A 23,541-nucleotide genomic window follows, 5' to 3' on the forward strand; every position below is an offset into this window, starting at 1 on the left:
TTACATGGGAAAATGAATAAACATACTGTTTCGCATGTATTGGTATTTTAATGGTTCATTTTTCTTTAAGTATAATATTACTAATAAGCAGTTGAGCATAATGAGCAGCCGTGGCACAGTGGTAGCGCACTTGCCTCAGAAACAAAGGATCCGTGGTTTAAACCCCACCTCTGGGCAAGTTTTGCGACATCAGTTAGGAAGGAGGCGTGAACTTCCAATTAAATGCTCATCCGCAGTGCTCTGTGATAAGACCGTAAGGACTTCTTGGGGCACCTAAATAAAATTAAAAAAAATAATAATAATAACAAAAGTTGTAAAGTGTAACATGCCAAACAAAAAAATGAAAATTTTTTCTTTGTATTTGTTTTTATTGTGTGCATTGACTAATTTCGGAATTTATGAGAATTTTTAATCCTAGTCCTTGGCACTAGTTACTCGAACAACACAGACATAGTCTACTGTGGCTTAGTGTTGTGGTAGTTTTATACTTGAACAACAGACATAGTCTTCTGTGGCTTAGTGTTATGCTAGTTTTATTCTTGAATACCACATAGTCTACTGTGGCTTAGTGTTGTGGTAGTTCTATACTTGAACACAACAGACATAGTCTACTATGGCTTAGTGTTGTAGTAGAAAGTTCTTAGGGAAATTCTTTATAATTCTTCTACTTTAAATAAAAAATGATAAACCAGGTGTATTAGAGAAAATTTGAATTTACACCATTCTTTTGATTTGGCCATGCCATTTTTAATTTTTTCCATAACTTTTCTTTTTCTTCTTTGTTTGAAAAACTGCTTAATTTTTATCTTATTATGGATATTATATATAGTTATGAAATAAACTGTCAGTAGAAGGTTAAATTAAAAGGTTGCACTGTCATCTAATTATCTGTCAATTGTGAAAAAAAAGTTTGATCTACATGCTTCAGTTATGAATTTTTTGATTCAATTTGATTCAATTTATTTAAAACTTTTCAAAGCTAAATTGTAAATATAATACTTTTTTAAACTTTTTTTAAACTTTGGTTGGATACTAAAATATGTTACCTTGCTCAAACATATTAGCATCTGGGATCCTTGTGGCAGACTCTATAATGGCTTGTTTCACACTAGCTGGGTTGGTAACAACTTTTTTAGATGCCACCGAGCTAAATCAAATTTTTAAACAAGTTGAACACTGAAATGAACATTATAATATAATATTAATATAGTAAAAATAATGTAAAATAATAGTAAAAATAATAATCTAAATAAAACTAAAATTTTTTTTTTAACAACAAATACAATAAAATGCCTTAATAACAGAGCTAGAGCACCAGCCACAACAGGTGACGCCACACTGGTTCCTGATAACGAACGACAACCACCTCTATAAAAGACAAAAGTTAAAATAACTTATACTAAATTAAAAAAAACACATAACTAATCTTCTAAAGATGTCTAGTTCAAACAATTAGGGATTTCAGTATTTTGGGCATCAAAAGTAATAAACTTATTACTATTACTATAATAATTGCTAATATCTTAATTTTCCTTAATTATGAAGTAATCTGAAGTTTGATAATCACTCAAAGTTGAAAACTTGAAAAACAGTGCTGAATGGCACAAATACAAATAAGAAAAGCCAGAAATTAGTTTAAGTACCACCAAATTAATAATGAATAATCACATCACATCAAATTAGTAATCCAAAATCATATCAAACCAAAATATTTAATTTAGTTTTTTTTTAGTATCAAGTTGATGTGTTTCGTATAGTTTATTCGCCATACAGTTTATCCAATACTGAAAGATTAATGCACCAGTTTTGTTTCTATCTGCTTAAGTAGATTTTTTCAGAATTTTTATATATATATCCCGTGCTCGAAGTGAGGAAGGATGCCATCCCGTCACCTTTTTATAAAGTGTAAATTATCCCGATTAACAATGATTAGGTGGGATGTTGTTTTCAATTTACCAAATACCATCCTGTTTTCTCTTCACTTTGAGTACTGGGTGTATCAAACACCCTATGTCAAGCAAATACTTTCTACCTAGTCTTAAAATGTTTCATTGCTCATAAATGCTGCCTAGAGAAAATTTTATGCATTTAGGAACACATTTAGGGAGCCCACCATAAATCTGAAAAATTTTACAATGCATAGCTTGATACAATGGAGTTTTAGCATGCTAAAAATTCTTAAGCTTGAAATATCTTTTATCCTAAACTAATTAGTAGATTTCTATGTTTTCTATTTTTGGTTTGTTTACATTAGTTGCTATTTTGTATTTCTGAAATATTTTGTTTGAAATTTACAAAAAAGTGTAACAAATTTACAAATTCTTATGGTTATTGCCATGTGGTTTGTTTATATTCTATGTTTTTAGTACAATGTTTCCATCAGAACAACAGTCAAGCAACATTGCTATTTAGTTTTTGGAAGAAAATATTATTAAATGTAAAAGTGGTTGTACCATCTCAGGTCATTTACAACACAATACAAACTCTGTTGATTGTTTCATTTATGAAGATTTAAAAAAGTTAATACCCTACTTCAACCATTGCATTTATTTTGGGCGATATTTGTGCAGATTCACAATGCAAATATTAGTAAAACATATCTAACTTAATGTCACAGCAATTAAATGTGTATGCTCAATTCTTTGTTTGTACATAAAAACATTTCATACATCAGAAATCAGACGCACAGTATAAAGAGAAATGTTTAATAACCAATTGATAATATTAATCAACAGAGAAGTTCTTTTAAGAATGTTCTGGCCAAAAATGTGCATGTTAAAAAGTAAATGGATGGGGGAGAAGGGGACAAAGGCTATTTAAAAACTGAGTTTAATTCAGGCTTAATTTTAGACATTTTTAGTACTGATTATGAAATGCTTTTATTTATATATATATATATATATATATATATATATATATATATATATATATATATATATATATATATATATATATATATATATATATATATATATATATATATATATATATATATATATATATATATATATATATATATAAATCACTGTATTTAATACATATTATCACTGTATTAAAATCTATTAAATCAGCAGAAAAAAAGTTATGGTTAAAATCAGTGTTGATCTTAGGTTACCAATGGTTTCAAATAAAGCTTTTATTTTTGGAAAATCAGAAATTTCAAATGACCATATTTCATGAACCACAAAAGGTTTTATGCTGAAATTTTAAGAAATTGCTTTTCTCATTGATATAAACCAACTCACCAAGTAAAGTATTGTTTTAAAATATTTTAAAAATTTATTTTTTGATGTTTATGGGGCTTAGTGACTAAGTTTGTCTTCTGTCACTTTTTTCAATTACAATTTGTGTTTACTTGATTTTTTAATATTGAAAGCATCATATCTATGAGATATTTATTGAGAATTCAAATTATCTATGGGGAAGTTTTTTTTAAAACACATAAGACAATGAATAATAAATGAAACAAAAAGTTGAGATTCAAATTAAGTTTAAACAATCCTCTGTTGTATGCAGTCTTTAATTTGACATTTAAAGTGTTTTAGAGTCAATCAATTGTTATTTCACTCAAGACATTCGATAACTCCTTCTCTGTCATTTAATGATACCTGTAATAATTTTCTTCAACTTGTTCAGCTGTATGCTAACAGATTGGATGTAGGATCCAATTATTAAACACTAGATATAAACAAATTTGGTGAAATAAATGTTCACAGATTTTTTTTAATGACATACTTTCAATACATATGTCAATATATAGTGTATTGACACATAACCTAATGATCTTTTAACTCCATAATTATTGCTAGTGGTATACAGAAAATTTGGTATTATTAACTTAAAAAAATTCTTGCCCTAAAATACTTTTTAAAATAAGCTACAAGCTTACATTGTGCTTTCAGAATTACAATTTACAAATTTTTATTTGTGACATTTTTAAATCAATCAATATTCTTACGTGTTGTGCTTTTCAAATATATTATAAAATTTTTTATTTACATATTTTTTTATAACATATTAGTAACAAATGCTATTGAAATTTAAAATACTTAAGATTTGAGCCTGTTACACTTGCTCCATAAGTTACAATATCAGGTTTGATGCGCCCATAACCATAAGGTAATTCCTAAAAAAATTTAAGCGAAATTCAAACTATCAAAATTCCTCTTTTTAAAAACTAAAAACCACATAAACTTATACTATACATGAGTAGTCATTCCTCTAGAAGAAAAACTCGCAATTTTGTCATCAAAATTTATTCCGCCAACGCCAATAACATCCATCTGGTCAGCTGGATTATTTAATGTCCTAAAAATGATTATATTGCTTAAAGGTATTTTAACAATATGCTAAAAGTATAAAATAACAAAATTCATTAAAATAAAAAGAACTTTTAAAATGTTACTTTTATTATTTCTGCTTGTCGCTTTTTTTTTTCTTGGGGGAGGTGGGGGGGGGGGAGGAGATAGGGGGGCTCATGTTATTAAATGAAATACGAATTTACTTTGCTTTTTATTAAAGCAATCTTTTTTGTCAAAGTATTTTATTAAAATAATTAAAACCAAAAAAATATGGCGGTCACATTATTGGTCACTTATTTCAGCACATGGTAGTATCCCACTTATTAAACTTAAGATATTTCCATTAATTTGTTGGAAATAGTGAAAAACTTTCATAATTAAAGTTTTTATCAAACAATAATAGAAAAAAATAATTAATAGTAATAAATCATAATAAATTGTAAGAAAATGTAATAAATCATATTAAATTGTAAGAAAATGTAATAATAAATCTTTTTTATTTTATAAGATTCATATACAAATTGTTTGTGTTTGCTCTATTGTTTGTAAAAGTTTGTTCCAACTATTTACAATTCTGTTGGTAAAAAAGGTATATTTCAGAAAATAAGTTTTTGTCATCTCTTAGTGATGAAATGTTTATCCAACTGTTTTGTATCCCTTATGGATTTTGTATTAAAAAATTAGATTCCTCCTTGCCTTTTGTGTTTCTAAAGACAAAATTCAAAATATTTTCAGCCGGTCTTTGGAGTTGTAATTTCTTAAGATAACTTTTTCCACTCTTTGTATACTTAATACAGTTTAAATGTCATCTATTCTAAGGGAGGCCTTAACAAGACTAGATCAGTTGTCTTATTACAACTCATTTATTGCTTTTGAATTTTTTTCTTATTAATCCATAAAAACAATTTGATTATTAATTATTTTTGCAATATCTTCTTTCCCAGTTTCTTAACAACACACTTAAATCTTTTTCTGTCAAGTTGTTTACATTTTATGACCACATAACTTTTAATTATAATTTGGAAGTCCTTGTCTTCCAAATTATAGTTAACCATAATTTGGCCAAATTTAACCATATTTTGGCCAATTTTAACCATATTTTGGCCAATTTTGTTGTTCTATGCTTATTTAATAGGCTTATTGTAAAATTAGATGATCTGTTTCATTGGAAATAGCACCTAAACTCTTAGTGTCATCTTCAAACAATCTGCATTGACATGTAAGATTGTCTAACATGTCATTAACATATAAAAATAAAATATTGATTACAGCATTACACACATTAGCTTGATGTAGTATCATTTTTGACTCTTTTTTTAATTAGTCAGCAAAGCATGATTCTACTTTAAAAAATAAATATCTATGCCATATTTGCCATTTTTTTAATCCTTTTTTGTTTGATCCACACAATATATTTATTCAAATTACATTAGTTTCAAAATATTACTTTTATGATAACTTTTAAGTAAGTAGGTTATATGATCAGAAATTACATCTAAAAGAGTGCAGTCTTGGGAAGAAGGAAAACAATAAAGAACAAAGAGAAAGTTGATAGAGCGAAGAGGTGCTAAGCGAAAGCACATAAAAGAATGGTCAGAGGAATAAAATCTGATTTCTCAACAAATAGGTGAATTGGTGCATAAGTATACGCCGGAGCTAAGCATGTGACTATTGGATTCTTGGTGAATCAAAGAATAGTAGCCATTAATATTGAGATCTGAAAAAAGAACATCCAAGTTAAAATTAGTCTCACAAAGAGCAAAGAAGTCTGGTAAATTTTGCAAGAGGTTAGATTCAACCAGCGTGGAAAATAAGAAATCAAAGGAGAGCTGTCAGATTGACTGGTTAGCACATATTGACAGTCAATTGTTTTTTTTGGATAGCCAATTATTTATTCTTTGGTCGGTCAAAAATTTTATTTTTTCTTTGTTTAAGTTTTTATATTAGTAATAGTTCTTCATGACTGAACTTTACAAAAATAACTTTACATATACAAAAATAACTTTACATATCAAAAAATAACTTTATGCTTGAAAATTAACAAATTCATATTCCTTTTAAAACAATAATTTAAAATAAAATCAATGTGATCAATCAAATGGAAACGCAAATAACTAACATTCAGTTTAATTTTGCTGATGTTAATAGTTTTAAATAACTCTCGCATGAACAAACTTTTATTCAATTAAAAATAAATGTTAAAAAAACTTAAACTTAATACTAAAAGAAATCTTTTGTGAAATGCTACTATAACTTATGTTAAATAAAACAAGGTTTTTACTAAAAATGTTATTTCAAATACACATTTCAATCTGAATCCTTGATTGATAGGTGAAAATGCGCAAACATGCATTGATAATTTTAAACTTATTTAAAAATAACTCATTCTTTGCAACGATTTTCCATGCTGGATTTAACTGATGGAAAATTACTTTGAAAACCACAAATGGCTATAAAACAACATTGCTAATTTATGACCATATTATGATATAATTTATGATTTTACAGCTGTTGATGAATCAGCCTGAAGGCTGATTCCATCAACACCTGTAAAATATCAGAGTATTAAAAAAATTCCAGAGTTCAGGAAACCTTACTACCAGTCAGCCTCATAACCATTAAACTCAGTTTAAGAACTATACCCTCATTAGGAGTTAACAGAAAGAGTTGCATAGCCACTATCAAGGAGGTACAAGCAAAAATCTATGAGTAAAGTCACAAAGATCCAGCATTCATCATCCTGGAATCATGGCAGGAAACAAGGTATCACAGGTTTACTTCTATGCCAGCCTAACAGATGAAGGTGTGCGAGGCTGTTCAACAGAATTATTCTACATACTAAAGACTTTGCCTAGGAGGCCTTCTATAAGGCAGTAGCTGAATGCAGTTAACATCAGCCCAAGATGAGTATTTATATTTAGAAAAACATTACATCTAACGAAATACTGGAAATAAAGGCAAGCATAAGTTTTATAGTTGGAGTCGCTAGTTGGTAACTGAGCTAACATTACACCAAAGATTCAAGCAGAACACAAACATACATATATATAGTAACTTACATGTGGATAAACACTGCAGCAGAGGTTCAGATAGAAACACAAACATACATATAGATATGTTATAGATATAACAAACATACATATAGATAAAAGTTGACAAATAAATGCTCATACCCATAGAGAGGTCCATCATTACCAATAGCAGATACCATAATGACATTGTTAGCAGTAAGTTCCCAGACCTATTGTAAATAAAAAATTACAAAATAAGTTGAAGATTATAAGTACTTTATAAACTTTGAAACAAATAATAACTCATAAAATAATGACATATATGAAACAATACCAACAATAACATACATTAAGTAATAACAAATGAAAAAGATTATAGCATTAATATATAATACAGTGTTTAAAAAAATATTTTTTCAAGTGTAAAACAAAAGACACAACACAATAAAATAAAGTAAAAAACTACCTTATCAACAAAGGGTTTGTCCATGAAATCTGGTCCACCAATACTAAGATTCAATATATCAATATTTTTCAAAATTGCATAGTTAAAAGCATCAAGAAACCAAGAAGTATATGAGACCTACATAAATTGTTTTTTTATAAATTTATTGTGAACAAAAATAAAATAAGATTTATAAATTTTTAAAATATTTATTTAATTATAAATATTATTATTATTTTTTCTTGTAAATATAATTGAACTGACATAGAGCTAAAACCTGAAATAAAATTGTAAATTATATTTAATATACTTTATAACAAGCCTTAGTGTTAGTATATAAATATTGTGGTGAGAATATGTTAAACTTTGTCTAATATAAATAAACTTAAATGTGTTAAAAATACCTGCTTATTTGTGAACACCCTAAAAATATATAAATCTGCTTCTGGAGCAAAACCATAGCATTCTCGATCGCTTGCAATAACTCCAGCAACAAATGTTCCATGACCAACCTCTAAACCCGCAACAACAACAAAAAAAATCAATACACCCTTTCCTCATTGAAGAGATTACAAAATACTTGTTACTTTTTACATTAATAAAACAGTTTTATTTATATTTATTATTTTTTGCACAATCTGCTTATATTTAAATAAGAATAATATCAGCAGTTATAAACATAAAAAAAAATTTTCAATTCACGATTCATCATAAGGGCATCATTTTAGATTTTGACAACAATCTTACCATCATTTACTGTTTTTTCCTCAGTCCAATCTGTTCGATCTTTAATATTTTTGAAATGGGGATGAGATTTCGGAAGACCAGTATCAAAGACTGCTACTTTAACATCTTTTCCTAAATAAAATAAAATTTATATAATACATCATTGTTTACTTTGCATAATTTTGTATACTTATACAAAGTATAATTATACTTTGCATAATTATATAAAAATAATATTCACCACCTAATATTTATTCATAATATTTATTCACCATATTTAGCAGTTCACTGATATTTAGCTTGTATTTCAAAACTATATTTTATTCTTAATTCATTTTAAATACAATTTATTTGAAAAAAAAAAAAGCTGAACTTTTCAAAGAAGATAAATAAAAAGTGTCAACTTTTTATTTATCTTCTTTGTTTTTAATATATTCATCTCCCCAAAGCCTAGGAGGGAGGGGAATAATACTACCATCAATAAAATAGTTTACTGATAATTTGCTGTTTTTTTGTGCCAATTGCAGGCCTCGGCAATTAAATAAGTGCAAAAGTGAAGAAAAGCTCTCCTAAAACAAACATGGCAAGCCATGCGAGCTGCTCTTCTCAACAGCGTTTTACGAGAGCTTAAGGTTTTTGCGCAAGCTATCTTTTTATTTGTTAAAAAAAATTGCTTAATAAATACAAAATTTGATTTTATACTTCTTACAATTTGTAGCGTTAACATTACAAGAATATATTTAACATTACAAGAATATATTCAACTAGGGTTAGGACTATTGTAATTGTAATGAAAGCAATAACAGTAACAATAGTTATTGTTATTGTATTAACTTAATTTAGAAACAATAACAATACTTGTGATTTACAACTATTGTAATTCTGTAATACAATAACAATAAATATTGTATTGCAATTCATCTTTATAAAACAATAACAATATCTGAAAAAAACAAGTGTTGTAATGACCCACTACAATAACAATAAATATTGTATTGTATTCGTCTTTGTAATACAACAACAATTTATTGTTACTGTAATAAAAGAAATTACCATTTTTATTTAAGAAGAATTATTGTTATTGTTTAACTGTTTGTATTACTAAAGTTAATTTTCATATATATTTTAAGTTCCTTTGCAGCATTAAAATCAAGAGGAAAAAATAAAAGGGCTGAATTAAATAATTTATGAATGTTATTTTTCATAATAGTAAGGCTATCATCAGACAGGCAATATTTTGCGGCCATATAGAGCTTAGAAATACATAACAAGATAGGTGATGCGAAATCTAAATATGTAAAAAATAAAATTTGCAATATATTGCAAATCCGTAAATAAAAAATAGCAAAAATAATAGTAAGTTTGTCAGAGATAAATATAAATACGTTAAAATACATTAGCTTTTCTACTTAAATGTAAAGTAATTCACTACAATAGTTATTGTAATTGTTTTCATCAAAACAATACAATAGTTATTGTAATTTTATTTCATTAAAACAATACAATACAATAGTTTTCAAACTTTATTGTATTGTTAGAAAAAAAACAATAGAATACTTATTGTAATTGTTTTTCATCACAGCAATACAACACCAAAATAAATTTTTTTTATTGTTTCTGTAATATTATAATACAATATTATTGTATTGTAATGTGTAATTGTATTTAATTTTTACAATTACAATTACAATAGTCCTAACCCTATATTAAACATTACAAGAATATATTTAACATTACAAGAGTATATACATAACAATCATTGTTTATTGCATCATGAAAAAAAAATCATAAAGACAAGCATTTTCTTTGGGTTTTCACGCTAGCTATTAACAACTTTAATTATTTGATAAAAAAAAATTTGAAAAATAAAGATCTATAAATGTTTTACTGCTTATAAAAAATATTTTATAATCTATTACTTGTAATAGAATGTAAAAAGTTTAATTAATATTTTTTTTAACAGAGCATCTGATTGTGCATTATATTATTTTATTTTGCTCAAATTGAGACGAATTTCAATAATTCATTTAAAATAATATATAGAATATATATTTCATTGCATAATATAAAAAACTATTACACAATAAATTAGTGTGTAATTACTTTATACTATATACCGTAAAATCACTTAAGTTCGGTCGCCATGTAACTTCGGTCATTTATGAATAAATAACAAAAATGCATGCACATTTTAATTTTTAAAAACTTTTTTTTTTTCAAATAATATGTTGTCACTTTGTGCTTAAAAATCATTAAAAAATGATATTTTATTTGAAATCTGCTGAAATAATTTGTTTGGAAAACTAGAGTTTAAACATTATGCATACTATAGAAATCCAAAATGAGCAAAGTATTACACCGCGCAGAAATGATTTGTTTGCAAATGAAAATTTCAAAATCCAAACTTTAAATAAAAACTCTGAAAATAATGATAAAAGTTTACATTAACATACTTAAGATTCATTTTAATTTGTTTGCTGAAAATAATTAATGATTTTTGCTTTTTAATAAATTTTTTTTATCAGTTAGTTAATTTTAATAGAAAAAGAATATTAGTTAATTTTAATAGAAAATTAAAGTTAGTTAATTTTAATAGAAAAATAACGTTAGAAAACTAGTTTTTATAGATGTTAAATTTGTGATATACGGTATACGATATTTGAGGCTTTTTGGTATATAAGTACACAAGATTTTATAGTATATGAGTACACGAGACTTTACCGTATATGAGACTTTAGGGCATATGAGTATATGAGACTTTATGGTATAAACAAAATTTAAAAAAATGCAGTTATAATATTCAAAAAGAATGTTTTATTTTTTCAAATGTATTTTTAAAAATATTTAATATAAAAGACTGATTTTTAAATAATAACTTTAATAGGACAATATACCATTGAAAAAAGAAAAGATTAACAATATAATGTTACCTTTTTTTTTTCATAAAGGCAGTTTTATAAGAAACGGATTTTATATTTAAGAAACCAATCAGCTAGTCCCATCTAATTAAAAGTATTTGCATTTCAATTGGCGCACTTTAAAATTATTTTTTTTTGCAATAACTGTGTCTTTAAAAGAATTGCAGTTTATTATGTAATTATTGGTTACTTTCAAAAATTACATTTGTGTTTTTCATTTTAGTTACAACGATAATGTGTTTTTTTTACAAACAACTTTGCAAACTGACCACTATGTTATAGTGAATTGCATTTTGACGGTAAAAAAGTCAATGAATTTTTGCCATTAAAATGCAATTGAGGGTTATTTTGTTATATAGAAAACATAAAATACCTGAATTGAATTTTAAATAAAGTATACTTAAAATATCGTAATTGAAAGTTAAATAAGGTGGAAATAGAATACTTTAATTGAGTTCTAAGTAAGCTGGGCATGAAATACTGTAATTGGATGTTGGATATATAAATTTAAAATTAAATAAAATTATTATAATTTTTTGGTGTTTTTTTCTTGTCAATAACATTCATTAACTTTGTTTATTAGACAAGATTGCTGGGACATTTATTTCAGCAGTGGATTGCATTGTGTTATTGTTTTTGTGTGTGAAGTTAATAAAGCAAAAGTTAAATCGAGTTAAGTGCAGTACAGGTAAAATACTGTTTTGTTTTTGACATAAAATACTTTGATTGAAAGTTGGAAAAAGGTAAACAATTTTCTAAGTATTTGTTTTCTGGTCAATGGTATTGCATTTGTTATCAGCATTATTATAATATTATATGATGTTGTTGACAAGAGGATGGATACTGAGAATTGTATACTGGTTTATCTGTAAATAGCTATTTTTAGTTTAAATTTTAATTTGATAGCCAACTAGAGCAAGTAAGTCAAGTCTTTAGTGGAGTACATTTAGTTGTAAAAGCTAATAAATAAGTTGTAAAAGCGAATAGAAGCGAATGATTACATTAGACATAGTGTTAGTTGCATAGTTACAATGTTGACAGATTTCCAAGATAACAGCAGGTAATTAGGAGAAAATAGCAATTAATTATTAAAAAAATAGCAATAGTCAATGAATTGAGACCAGTTAGTAATGGGTAAAAATATATGAAATCATCCAGACCATGACACCCTTACGTCTCAGAATTTGTTTATTTTTACACCACTTGCAGTCCACATCAAAAAAATAATAACTGCGAAAATTTTAGTTAAAAATACCAATGAGTTCCAGAGATATCGTCACTTGAAATAATGCTGACTCAGCATTTTCTGAAGTGACTACAAAGCAACTTTGACATACAGTATCTTCATAATGGCTTGGGGAAATTTCCTAAAATTTGGTACTCTAATAGATTTTAACTTGAGAAATCCAAAAATAGCACTCTTAAGACTGATTTTTGGAGGTAAAATGAAGACTGTGGCCCAAAATCCCGAGTAAAAAGTTTAATTGTATATCATTATTTCATCTTAGGTCTACTGAAAAAAATTAGATTCATCAATTGTCTCTCTAATACGTGATCAAAATTTGCATTTAAAAATGGTGTCTTTTTAGAAAAATTTAAATTTTGTAACAAAAGCAATTAAAATATTTTTTAAAACATTTATTTGAATAAAACATCAAATAGTGTCATTTATTGACTAGTTTAGGACATTTATAGTCATGGGCCAAGGGAGATCTCCTCCCCTCCCACGGGAGGCCCCTACGCCCCTCCCCCAATATCCCTAGATTTTTTTTTTTTTTTTTTTTTGCATAAAATAAATAAATAATGCAAAAACATACAATTTAATTTTAATTTTGAAAAAAAAAATTTTTTAATTATTTCAAATTGGTGACTTAAAACCTCCTTTTATATAAAAAACAAACATAAGTTTTGTTTTGTTCTTTTTAAAGGTATTTACTTGTTTGTATTTTCTTAAAGAATTACTTTTAATTTTATAGTTTTTATATTATTTTGTTAGGTAATAAATAATAAAAATAATTAATATGGAGAAATGTGACATTGGAAAAAGTCTTAACATTCATTGCCACAAAACTGGATTTTCAAGAAAACAAGGTTTTAATCAATTTAAAGATCTTCCTTGTGAAAAACAAGAAGAAATAATATGGCAAGCAAATTTAAAGGAAAAATATAGTTCAATAAGAATTATATGTTGTTATCATGAGCAATTCTATGGAAAATATTTTGAGAGAAAAATTACAAAGTGTTGCAATCCTTTTGGAACACACAAGGAAAGTAAAAAAATTGCTATAAAAGTTAATCTTACCTTATTTACAACAGAATTGATATGGAAATTAAAAAAAAACAATTTATTATTTATAAAATGTTTGATAATTTCAGTTATTTTAACCACGTAAAACTAAATTTGTTTTTTAGGTAATATAAAGATTTCCATAGACATGGCAAACTATTTGCAAAAAAATAATGTTTATGTAACCCCAGGTTGGAAATTCTGCAGTAAATGTTACAAAAAAGCAATAGAAACTAATGAAGATTTAAATTCACAGGAGGAATGGGAATCCAAAAGTGAGAAAAAAATTAAGTTAGATACCACTATAGAATTGCTTGGAATTTCACCAGTCAAACTAAAAAGTCTTTCAAAACACAGCAAATTGCCTGTAGCAAAACAAAAGTTTGAGAACACTATTGACAGAGTTGCAAAAATGGTCTCATTAGCATATAATATTAAAGAAACTTTTTTAACAACAGAAATAAAAAGCCCCATTTTAAACAACAACATTAACAATGACCATGATTTAGACATTTTAATGTATGAAATAAAAAATAAAATTTCAGAGACTGACTCTTATTGCCATAAGGTGCAAATGTTAACACTCGCACCAAAATCATGGACACGTAAAAAGATATCAAGCTACTTTGAAGTGTCTGAGTATCTTGTTCGAACAGCAAGAAAAGTTAAAAATGAGAATGGAATTCTATCATTACCCAGAAAAAAAACTGGATACCCACTTTCACCAGAAACAGTTAATTTAGTGATTAACTTTTATCAAAGTGATGAATTTTCAAGAATGATGCCAGGAAAAAAAGATTATGTAAGTATTAAGAAAAACCAACATGTTCAAAAAAGATTATTGCTACTCAATCTTGATGAATTACATGTTGCATTTAAAAAAGACTACCCTAACGTCAAAGTCAGTTTGTCAAAATTTTGTACTCTTAAACCTAAATGGTGTATTACAACTAATGCGTCAGGTACCCACAATGTATGTGTTTGCATACATCACCAAAATACAAAATTTCTCATTGATGCCATTAGGTGGAATAAAAGTTATAAAGATTTCATGGCATTGATTGTTTGCTCTCTTGAAAATGCAGAATGTATGTTGCATCGATGTAACCAATGCCCTGGTATTGAAGTGTTAAAAAGTTTTTTAGTGCAGGAGTTTATGGACCATGAGCATGAAAAAGATGTAGTATTTAAGCAATGGCAGAGTACCGATCATACAACACTACTTTCACAGTCATTGCCACTAGATGAATTTAATGATTTATTATGTGACAGCATTGACAACCTTACCACTCATTCATATATTGCAAAAACACAAAGTAGATACTTAAAAAACTGTAAAGAAAATCTTAACCAAAACGAATGCTTAATTTTAGGAGATTTGCTATCAATATGTTGTTCAGGATGAGGTTCAAAGTTATCACTGGAGCAAAAGTCAATGCTCACTTTATACAATTGTACTTTATTTTATAGAAAACAAACTTCTCAAACATAAATCTTTTTGTTACCGTTCAGAAGATATTGATCATGACACAGGATTTATTTACAAGACTCAGGAAGATATAACTAGATATATCAAAGAAAATCTACCTGATTATCAAGTGTGAAATACTTTTCCGATGGTTGTGCAGCACAATTTAAAAATTTTAAAAATTTTATCAATCTTTGTCATCACAGTAAAGACTTTGATTTAAATGCTGAATGGGTATTTTTTGCTACCAGTCATGGTAAATCCCCCTGTGATGGTATTGGTGTGACTGTTAAAAGAGTAGTATGTCAAGAAAGTCTAAAACAAATAACTACTGGGCAGATTTTAGATGTTAATTTAATGTACTCCTTTTGTAAAGCCAAGATAAATGGAATTTATTTTAAGTTATTTTCAAAAGAAGAAATTGATCAAACACGAGCACAATTAGAAAAAAGATATTTAGGTGGAAGAACAGTTCCTGGCACAAGGATGTATCATCATTTTATTCCAATTGCTCCAAACACTATAAGTTATAAAAAAATAAGTACTGATGCATGCACTGAAATATTTGATATCATTCCAAAAAGCAAACATTATGTAGATATTTCATTAAATATTAAAAAAATGGATTATATTGCATGTTTTTATGATGGATTTTGGTGGGTAAGGATTGCTGAAGATGTAAGTGAGCTTGATATAAAAGTCAGATTCATGCATCCACATGGACCAGGTAAAAACTTTATTTGGCTAATGAGAACTGATGAGTGTTGGGTGCTCAATTCTGAAGTTATATGCCTAATTTCTACACCGCGAACAATATCAGGTCGTACATACAACATATCTGATTTAGATTTGAAGAATATAAACTGTTGGTTACAAAAAAAAATTAATTATGTTTAAAATAATTTTGTTTTTATTTTATTTACCTATTTTGCATTTAAAATGTCTTTTATTTTTTTCAAATTCTTGAATTGTAGGCTGAGAAGGAGGGGTGGGGGTTTAAATAAATCACAAATCACTCCCATCTTATTATGTCAATGACTATATTAGTCTAAAACTACATAAAGATATTGATTGTCAAAATGTTTTAAAAAAGTTTTAATATCTTTGGTTTTAAAATTTATGACTTAAAATCGTAAAAAGATCTTTGAAATAAGAGGTAAGTATTTATCGATTTGAAGTAACGCAAATAAACTGTTTCTCAAACTTAAACTGAAAAAATATGTTTTTAAAATGTATTTTAACAATCAACTATTATTTATTCATTTTATGTAAAAAAAAAAATAAAAAAAAATCTAGGGAGATGGGGGGCGGCATGGGGTCTCCCGTGGGAGGGGAGGGCGTCTTCCTTGGCCCATGACTATAAATATCCTAAACTAGTCAATAAATAACACTATTTGATGTTTTATTCAAATAAAATTCAAAATAAAAAGTTTTACAAAATATTTTAATTGCTTTTGTTACAAAATTTAAATTTTTCTAAAAAGACACCATTTTTAAATGCAAATTTTGATCATGTATTAGAGAGACAATTGATGAATCTAATTTTTTTCAGTAGACCTAAGATGAAATAATGATATACAATTAAACTTTTTACTCGGGATTTTGGGCCACAGTCTTTATTTTACCTCCAAAAATCACTAATTTACAAGTCAATAATTTTGAACAAAATTGGACAAATGAGGCATTTCTTGAGATAATCGAGTCTTGAGGGTGCTTTTTTTGGATTCCTCAAGTTAAAATCTATTAGAGTACCAAATTTTAGGAAACTTCCCCAAGCCATTATGAAGATACTGTATGTCAAAGTTGCTTTGTAGTCGCTTCAGAAAATAACTAAAATGCTGAGTCAGCATTATTTCAAGTGACGATATCTCTGGAACCCATTGGTATTTTTAACTAAAATTTTCGCAGTTATTATTTTTTTGATATGGACTGCAAGTGGTGTAAAAATAAACAAATTCTGAGACGTAAGGGTGTCGAAAATTATTTTTTTTGGATGATTTCATATATTTTTACCCTAATAACTAACATAATAACAGTAATAAAGACTTGTTGAACTTTGCAACTAGACCCAAAAAAGTCCAGTTACTTCATGAAACGCACAAAACGGTTAAATCTTCAGGGAAAAAGTAGATAATAAAAAATTATTTTAAGACTAATAATATTTTGAAATTAATACTATGAAAAATATCTTAATCCTTGCTAATAGTTATTACATACTTCTCCATTAAACTTAAGTTAATCATATTTAGTTAATTATAAGAAAAGGAAAAATAAATTTAAAAATTGTCAATAAATTATGTAACAATAAATTTTTTTTTATAACAGAGTTTCATTAAAGTTAAAGCACTTTTTACTTTTTGGTCTAATTAAAGACAAATGAAAATTTTTGATCTTATTGGCCTAATTTATTAGTTAAATTTAGCGCTGTGTAATTTATGGATGATCCCAAATAGGTAAAATTACTTAAAATAAATGCCTATATCTATTTTCTTTTTACATAAAGAAAGTCAGGTTTTTTTTTTCTAGAATTAGAAACTTAGCATCAATAAAATCAACTTCATGCAGTGTTACCTCTATGCCCAAGTCCCCACAATACATTAGCTTGTAATACATGAGATATCTAAATGCATTGAAACCTATCATATATAAAATAATAATTCAAAACAATATATAAAATAATATGACAAAATTGATTAGTGATAAAATAAAATGATCATAAAAAAATATTTAGGTACCTGTCTTGGAATTGCTCTCAGTATTTTTCTTGATTTAACAGAACTTTCTTCAATAAACTGAGACAAAACCAAAGTTTATCATAAATAAAATATTAAAAATACTGTGGTACAATAATTTGTAGAAATCAAATAAACAATTTAATTTCTAAATGATAAAAAGAAGAATTGTAAAAAATATTTTTATCACTTACTGAGTCAAAATTAGATTTTTTTAAATTTCTAAAAAAGAAAAACTTTGATACAAAATGTTTATATTTATTCATTGGAATTTTAAAAATTTAATCTAAAAAAAATAATAATCAAAAAACTAAGCAAAATTAATAAAAATTATAAAAAATTCTCCAAGTTTTTATTTGATATAATTTAAAAATCATATCAAATTTAAACTTCATTTAAAATAATCTAACCTTGGAACCCAAGAATCAGTATCCAAGTGATTTGGATTGACATTTTTTAATGTTCGCGCAACCATGCGCTGCTCAGTTACTCCTTTAATTAAAGAATGTTTTTTCAAAGTAGAAACCACCCTATCTACATCGGAATAGATCTAAATAAATTTTTTTTTTATAATTATTTAACAGTTTTACTTTTTTGGTTTGAATGCTTTTTACTCTAAGTAATATTTTTTAAAAGGAAGAATTATGATAAAAACTTTAAAAAATAAAAATTATTTGAAGTTTTTGCCATATATAATTATATCTAAATTATGTCTATCTTTGCCATATATTAAAATATATTATCTTATAAGTAAAAGCCTATTAAAAATAAAACTTAAATCAATACTTTTGTAATTGAGGATAAAACAATGATTTCTCATTTTTTCTTTTTAGGTATTGGCATGCTGTACTTTTTTTACCTTCTCTTGTTGTCTAGTTGATAGACATAGCTGAAGCTATGAAACCTTACTTTTTTAGATAGTTAACTAAAACCCAACTAATTAACATCAACAAAAAAAACCTACTATGACCCATTTTAAGGTCCTGACACCTAGTTAATACAAATTAACTAAAAATTAATTTTAACAGTTATTGAAAAGTTTTTTGAGCAAAGTTTACTGTTTTCATGAGTAAATTTTTCACTTACTTATAATTAATTACTCGGTTACAATTAGTAACAAGGTTACATTCTTTTATTTTCAATTAAATATTAATAAAATAAACTTGATAACGCAGTAAATGTTTGCTTATAATTGCTTTATTGCTAATTACCATATTTACTTTGTTTTTTATTGTAAAACAGCTTTGTCTCAACTGATTACTGTCACAAAAAAATAAAGTTTCAATTGCCAACGTTACGTCTCAATTGGCTTTTTTTTTAACTTTTAAAAGTGTAACCATTAGAGATGTAACGTAACAAAAAATTAAATAGTTTTGAAACTACTTCATTTAATTCTAGTGTGGCTTGTGATCAAATGCACATTTTCTAACAGCTGGTTTTTCATAATTTCAATGGGATTTATTATGTTTATATAAGCTTTATACTTTGGTGAGAAAATTACTGTCAACGATTTTTAAAGCCTGTTTACACTAAAATTTTGATATTTCAGTGACTGAAATAATGATTTTCTAATTTTTAAGGCCGATTTCTACAGAGTTATCCTTTTTCAGTCTTAAGATTTAATTTTTCTGTTAAAAACAAGTAAAAATTAAAAAACTTACGGTGAGGGGGTCTTAACAAACCTAGGGTGGGTGAGAAAATTTTCCAAAAATTATTAAACGCCTCCCCTTGTATTATGGACTCAAGAGTACACTTTCAAAAGTTAAATCTGAAATATATTAAATATATTATACTTAATGATTTTAAGATTTACTAAACATTGTTTAAGGATCGTAGATCAGATTTTTTTGAAAGTGATTTGAGACTTACTTAAAAAATAGGCATTTAGCCAGGTGATGCTTACTTTTTATGGTCATTACCTTCCTAGGTTTTAATCTGCGCAAATTTTTGTCATAAAACCATTTAATTACATAAGTACGAAAGTTAGACTTTTAAGATTTAAATGTTTAGACTTACCTGGAAGAATTTTTTAACTTACCCAAACTTTCTATTTAAAGAATTAAATAGTAAACTAATTTATATTATTTAAAAACTTTGGCATAAAAAATTCGCCGAATGGTCACACACGAGCAGTGAACACCTGAGGGAAGAAATGAAGTACATTAGAATAAAGGAGAATTATTTTTCGAACAAAGCATATTTTAAAAGTTGTCAAGACAAGATTAAAGATTAAAAAGGAATATTTAAAATGAATAAGCCAGAAAATGCACCTAAAGAGTGCTAACAATAATAATAAACAAATTGTTTTATAAACACTAATATGAACGAAAATATACAAAAAATATGTCACCAAACAAATTTAAAAAAATAAAATAAAACAAAAAATTGATTACAAAAATAAAAGTATGCATACAACAATGAAAGGCCTCATTTATATTTATACTTCATTTATTTTTAAATAATTTATATTTTAAATAGTAATTAAGTAATAGTTTAATTCTTTAAATAGTAAAGTTTGGGTAAGTTAAAAAATTCTTCCGGGTTTCAAAAAAATAAACTGAAAGGGCATTCTTTTTTGTATAAAAAAAGTTAAATGTTAAGTTTTAATTAGTGACTTTGTTACAAAAAATTTTTTGTGCTTTGAAAGTTTTAATAAACCCACAAGCAAAAATATATATAAAATGACAACCTATATTTTTAGTTGACATCTGTTTATCTAAAAATTTAAATGATGTTTAAATTAGTTAAGTCTACAATTGTGTTTATATCTTGTCATTTGTTATGCTTGATTAGTATATAGTTTTACTATTGTTATATTTATTTACACTATACTTCAAATATATACTTTTATTTACATACTCTTATATATATTTGCATATACTTATATATTTTTTTATATACTTATATGTGAAGATATTTAAATATAAAAAAAAGCAAAAAATTATAATTTATTAAGAAACCACAAGTTACAATGTTACATCTTGTAAGGTTAAAAATGTTACTTTTTGTTACGTAAAAAATACCAGACATTTGATACATAATGATACGTAAATATGTTAGGTTGCGTTACGTAAACATGTTATGTAACAGTTCTGTAACATTACGTCTCATTACATAAAAATGTTATGTCTCATCATGTATGATTAACGGACATTTTGCAGGTATCGTAACCTGGTTTCGTTACATAGCAAAACTTAAAAATGTTATTGGGGTGAGTAAATCAAATTAGAAGTAATTTTATATAAAATAAAAATACTATATATATATAATAATATATAATAACGCCTATAGCATTAAAAAATTTTTTAGCAACTTTGCTTGACAAGATTTGTAATTTTTGTCTAATTTATAGAATTAGACAAAAGTGATCTCCACCAAAGTAGTACACCAACTAACCCTAACATGTGATTTCTTTTATTCAAAATAACTTGTATATAATATTATCAGCAGTACTCAGGCTTGGTCGGGAAAGGCGTGCGATCGCACTCTGATCTTGACCACGCATACAATATTTAGTTGCGACAACTTGCCCACGGCTTCATAGATGTTTTGAGAACATTTCAAAAAATAATCAAGCGCAAAAAAGTTCAACTGGACCGATGAGAGACAATTACAAAAATTAAAAGCTGCCTGATTAAATTGTTATAAAATAAGTTTAGAATAATTAATAAACTTCGTCTTTTATAATTAAGCGACACTCTTTTATATAAAGTAAAAACTTACTATTAATAATTGTTTAATAAAGAAACAATTGTTATTCAATTTATCAAAGAGTTTAGTATAATTTCTTTTATTTGAGTACTTCTGATTTATTTCAACAAGATTCTAATAAACAAACGTTTGTTGATTTATTTAATAAATAAAAAAGTCAATCTTTTTTTAACCATTTCGCGCTTTACGTAGTTCGCCTGAGTTTTGTTTTTACAAATTACATACGATTCTTTGTAGTACGACGAACAAAAGAAACAATTAAATCATTCAGTTACTATGACAATGTTAGAACGTTGTTTTTAGCAGTATCTTTAAAAATGTTAAAAACAATTCCGCAATGTGCTAGACCCCTGAATTAGCGGTCTATAATGATCAGTATCCAAAAAAATTACATTCCAAATGAATTATATTTTTTTTTTTATTTTACTAACCAAAACCAAATTTTAAATACGTCAAACTATCTGAAAGCATTTTTTTATGATTAAACTCAAAAGGTAAAAATAAATTACGAGGAGGAAGCGGAACTGCTTTACCACTGATTATGAATAGTGAGTGGGCTTTTTTTTTATTTTTCATTTTAATAAGTATTTAAAACAGAAATAAGTAAATTTAAGTTTAAGTATAACAAATTTGTAAGAATGACATCTGAAGCAAAAAAAATTCAAGATAGTAAACCAATATCTAAGAACTTAAAAACTTTTCTTTCGTGGGGGAAAGAATCAGTTATTGGATACACGGAAGAAAATGGCTTAGTTGTCAAAATATGGTGTAAGATTTGTGCTAGGAACAAAACTGAAATTTTAACGGATGCTTTAGTTAAAGGAGTATCAAATTATTCTTTGAAAGCGTTTACGGAGGGAACTTGTGTGGTGACAAAGTATCAGGTAAAATTAAAATAATTAGCTTGTTCTTAATTTGTGACTCCAGGAATTAATTTAAACATAATTTTTCTACCATTATATAACTTATAACTGTAGTTATCTTATAATTTACTATATTACTAAGTGAATAAATTTTTTAGAAAATTGCTTAATTTGAACCGTGATTTTTTCTTTGATAATAATAAAGGTTGATCGCCATCTTAGAGGGCAAAGCCATAGATTAGCGGTGCTGATTGATAATGGTAACTCAGAAGATCCTGGAAGTAGTTGTATTGCTAACCTCGATATGGAAAACTTGTTAACTATTACACAAGACAACCGCGAAGCGTTATTAAAGATGATTAGAACAGCCTATGAAATGGCTCTAAAACCAAGCATGCCACATCGCCATTTCAAGACACTGATCAAATGCCAAAGACTTAATGGTGCACTCCTTTTACAAGGAAAAGACAACAATAAAGCAGGTTATTGATTTTTAGGTTCAGTTTCTTTTTCGTAATTTAATAAAATAATTCAAATGAAAAAATCAAATTAAAGTTACGTTACTATTATAATGAAAGTTTAATTTTTTTTTTTTTTTAAGATTTTACATTCGAATGGTCTTATCCTTTTGATTTATCCATTTTATTTTTTAATTTGAAAAATATTAGTTTTATTATTATTTTTTTATTTTATTGTTTTTAATTTCTTTTTTAGCACGTGAATATATCTCATGCATTGCCAGTGCCATTAAAGAAAAAGTTGCTAAAATTGTCAATGAAACAAACTTTTTCTCCATTCTTTCCGATGGTTCTCAGGCTAGAAAAACAAAGAATGAAAAAGAGTTGATTCTTGTGCGCGTTGAACGCGAAGGGACCCCTGCCTGTTTTGTAGTTTCTTTACTTGATATGAACAGTTTGGGTGGTATGAATGCCAATACCATTAAAAAGGCTATTGATAGCATTTTTATTGAAACCGGTAGTGTTCCTTTAACTGCGTCAGCTTACAAATACAAACTTGTAAGCGCTACGGCCGACGGAGCTTGCGTTAATTTTGGAATTTATAATGGCGTGTTAACACAA

General features: G+C 26.5%; 1 protein-coding gene across 1 annotated transcript in view; it reads right to left on the bottom strand.

Annotated features, from left to right (window-relative positions):
- LOC136072044 (membrane-bound transcription factor site-1 protease-like) overlaps nt 1-23,541 on the bottom strand; it is a 60,406-nt gene that overhangs the window by 28,026 nt on the left and 8,839 nt on the right. The window contains exons 3-14 of the mRNA XM_065820038.1: nt 18,299-18,438; nt 18,083-18,110; nt 17,892-17,948; nt 17,728-17,776; nt 8,505-8,615; nt 8,162-8,271; nt 7,779-7,895; nt 7,475-7,542; nt 4,206-4,308; nt 4,050-4,126; nt 1,294-1,368; nt 1,047-1,147 (exon numbers count right to left, since the gene is read on the bottom strand). Coding sequence (XP_065676110.1) covers nt 1,047-1,147; nt 1,294-1,368; nt 4,050-4,126; nt 4,206-4,308; nt 7,475-7,542; nt 7,779-7,895; nt 8,162-8,271; nt 8,505-8,615; nt 17,728-17,776; nt 17,892-17,948; nt 18,083-18,110; nt 18,299-18,438 — 1,036 coding nt within the window. The remainder of the gene's footprint in view (nt 1-1,046; nt 1,148-1,293; nt 1,369-4,049; nt 4,127-4,205; nt 4,309-7,474; nt 7,543-7,778; nt 7,896-8,161; nt 8,272-8,504; nt 8,616-17,727; nt 17,777-17,891; nt 17,949-18,082; nt 18,111-18,298; nt 18,439-23,541) is intronic.

Source organism: Hydra vulgaris, chromosome 15 (assembly GCF_038396675.1).
Source record: "Hydra vulgaris chromosome 15, alternate assembly HydraT2T_AEP".
In the NCBI taxonomy this organism is placed as follows: domain Eukaryota; kingdom Metazoa; phylum Cnidaria; class Hydrozoa; order Anthoathecata; family Hydridae; genus Hydra; species Hydra vulgaris.